This window comes from Alligator sinensis, unplaced genomic scaffold (genome assembly GCF_000455745.1).
Source record: "Alligator sinensis unplaced genomic scaffold, ASM45574v1 scaffold700_1, whole genome shotgun sequence".
Taxonomy (NCBI): Eukaryota; Metazoa; Chordata; order Crocodylia; family Alligatoridae; genus Alligator; species Alligator sinensis.
Genome location: NW_005842531.1, coordinates 379,669 through 382,744, shown reverse-complemented (window position 1 = coordinate 382,744; position 3,076 = coordinate 379,669). Strand labels below are relative to the sequence as shown.

Here is a 3,076-nt window from a genome sequence, read left to right as displayed (position 1 = left end):
CCTGCACTGTTCCACTGCTTATCTGCACAGCCTTTGCTGACACTTCATCCCTACGTACTCTCTACCCTTGCTGCTGAATGAGTGCCTCAACGTGATCATTGGTCATGGGATTCTGTGGCACTTGGTGACAGGAAGTGGAGATGGCGGGGGGAGGGAAGGTGCAAGAGAGTAAGAGAGGTAGGGGCAGCAAGGGATCAGCAACCTGCAATGGTGGCTGGGTCACAAACAAAAGCCCACAATTCATAAAAGTTGCCAATATCTGCTTTTAATTTAATAAGAGTGAGCCCCTGATTCTTAGTCACAACACTCTTAAAATATGTGTGTGTAGGATCGGTATTGTTTGTGCTATTTTCTGAAATGCGCTAATGTAATTTAATTGAATTCTGTGATATCTGGCAACAAATAAAACTATTTTCCTTTCTCTTGTTATAGGCCTTGTCATCTTGTTTGATCTTGCCTGGTGATACAACTGTCATATGTTCTTCGTGGGATAATCACATGTATGTATTTGCTTTCTGTTGCTAATATTTAATTACATTATGGACATGGAAATAAGCTGCTTGAGATGCTTGTACTATTTTTCTGTTTAGAAATTGCAGAAGCCAAAACAGTTTAATGTCTTTAAAAGTTTTCTCTTAAATACTGCTTTTGTAACTATTTTTTTCCTATTAGCTATTTTTATTCAATTGCATTTGGAAGACAGCAAGATGTTCTAATGGGACATGATGATGCTGTCAGCAAGATATGTTGGCATGATGATCGCTTATATTCTGCATCTTGGGACTCCACTGTGAAGGTTTGTGTGTCAGTTACTTTACTGTTTGTTCCCATCAATTTTACACCAAGGTGATTGCAATGCAGTCTGGAGCTGATCAGCTGTTTTGTCGTGCATAAAGATTATAAACAACAAACTTAAACTCACTGTGACTGACTTTTATCTCGTCTATATTAGGCTGTATCTTGGTTTCAGTCAAATGCTATAGTTAATGTGCTCTTTAGATGAAGTATCTTAATAGCATCAATTCTTCATGACCCTCATTAGATATCTGTTGGTGAAGATCAAAGCATTGGCATTGGCCACTAAAGCCAGGATAAGATCTGCCTTGTCTGACTGGTTCTCTCTGTCCAGAAGCATAGGTTAATGAGCTAGAAAATCCATACCTCCTATGTATGGGCAGGTTGCTGGTGTGATGTTGCCCCCCAAACTTTTTTAAATTCATTTTTGTTTTGATGACAGATTTCAGATCGATCTGACACAGTGCATTCTACCAAGTTAATCTCTTTGGAGCATTGGGAGATCTGAATTTTTCAGTGAGGGAGGTGTTTGTTGACTTTAAATGGAGTATGCTGCTGGTATTCAGCACTTTTGTTGCAGACATGTTTTTAGAGGTGCACTGATATATCAATCCATATAATATCAGCACCAGTAAAAAGAAAATTGACGTTATTGGCAATCAGCTTTTTTTTGGCTGATGTGGTCAATAGTATCACCGGTTTTTTTTGTTTTGTTTTGTTTTTTAAATGCATGTATGTGCGCAGCCACAGCGTGCACATGGCCAGGAATGCACCCCAGCGGCTTAGAGAGCAGCATCTGGCCGGTAAATCGGGTGGGGGGGAATGTGGGCAGGGCAGATCAAGGCTCCCACAGTGAGTGAGGGAGTGGGGCCAGGGCAGGTGCTGCAGAGCTGGGGTGGGGCATGGGACAGTTGTGGGCAGCTCATCGGGGTTGGGGGGGTGGCAGCTCCCACCACTGCACGCACCCCCTGAGGAAGGCATGTACCCCCCCCCCAGATTTGTGCATGGGGTGAGGGTGGGCTGAGGGCTCGGGCCCAGAGTCTGTGCCAGCCTCTTCCCAGTGGGGGGGCTGGGCCAGGGTTGCGCTTGGGGCAGGGGTGGGCGGCACTAGAAGGGGGACCATGGGGGACTACAGTGAATTTTGGGGTGGCTGTAGCCCCCCTCCCAGCACTGTTGCCCACCCTTGCCCCACACATGCATCTGTCCCATGCCCTGCCCCAGCTGGGCAGAGCCTACCCATGCCCCTACCCCAGCCCTACTCCCTCCCTCACCGTGGGAGCCTTCATCTGCCTCTTCCCCCCACAGACTTACTGGCCAGATGCTGGTCTCCAAGCTGCCAGATTGGTATCAGCCGATATAGCTGGTTAATAATAGGCCATTGGTATTGGCTGAAAAAAATCTTTCAGTGCACCCCTAGTGTTTTTCATGGTTTGTCAGGGCACTTGAGGCTGTTAAGAGCATTAATGTTAAACCAAAACAAATGTAAATCTAACTTTGAACTTGAAAATACAGAAGATGTTCACTGTAACTTCTGTACAGCTCTCAGTTAGTACAAGCAGCTTACCTTACAGTAATAGAACTAGGTAATAGAAAAGCTTACACAAGTAACTATCCCAATGTGTATTTGAACAAATTGGTATGTTTGTACCATAGGTGTGGCAGTGTGTTCCTGCAGAGATCTTGGGCACTAGGCGACATAGTTTTGAATTGCTTGCTGAGTTAGAGCATGATGTTAGTGTAAGTATGGAAATAATGCACTGTATAACTTATAATAAATTGGAAGAGTTATTTGACAACATCTAAACCAGAATGTGAGAGGGCATTTATCAACGAAGCAAAAAGTCCAAGTTAAGGCTTCCATTTTTTCAAAGTTTCTAGTTGTGCAAAAATGCCAGAAAAGCTGAGAGCAAAGTGAAAGCCAATCCAGATTTTTTTTTTTTTCTTAAAATCACTTCTAGGGAATGGAGGGACTGCGTAAACAAATGGGTATTTTTATTAGTGTGGCTTAACTTTTATATATGCAAAGGATTTGGAGGCTCTTTGATTTTGTTTAATCAAAGTTAACATGCTTGAGGAATTTTCATCCTTATGCTTTTTGCCAAAATACAAAATGGCTGCTTCAGAATTCTCAGCCAAAATTTGAGCAAATATAAAAGTAGAGTCCACTCATGTTTTCTTACTCACTCTGGTATGCCTGCTAGTAAATATAAATGCATTCTGTGCCTAAACACTAAAATATGGTGGATCTGAGTATAACTGTATATCCATATTGTAATTTCTG

At 42.8% G+C, this 3,076-nt stretch overlaps 1 protein-coding gene across 6 annotated transcripts in view; it reads left to right on the top strand.

Moving 5' to 3' along the window:
* The window catches only part of NSMAF (neutral sphingomyelinase activation associated factor), a 54,635-nt gene that overhangs the window by 46,948 nt on the left and 4,611 nt on the right, over positions 1 to 3,076 (top strand). For all 6 annotated transcript variants that reach the window (XM_025213483.1, XM_025213480.1, XM_025213479.1 and 3 more), the window contains 3 exons: positions 433 to 500; positions 673 to 796; positions 2,449 to 2,532. In XM_025213483.1, coding sequence (XP_025069268.1) covers positions 433 to 500; positions 673 to 796; positions 2,449 to 2,532 — 276 coding nt within the window. The remainder of the gene's footprint in view (positions 1 to 432; positions 501 to 672; positions 797 to 2,448; positions 2,533 to 3,076) is intronic.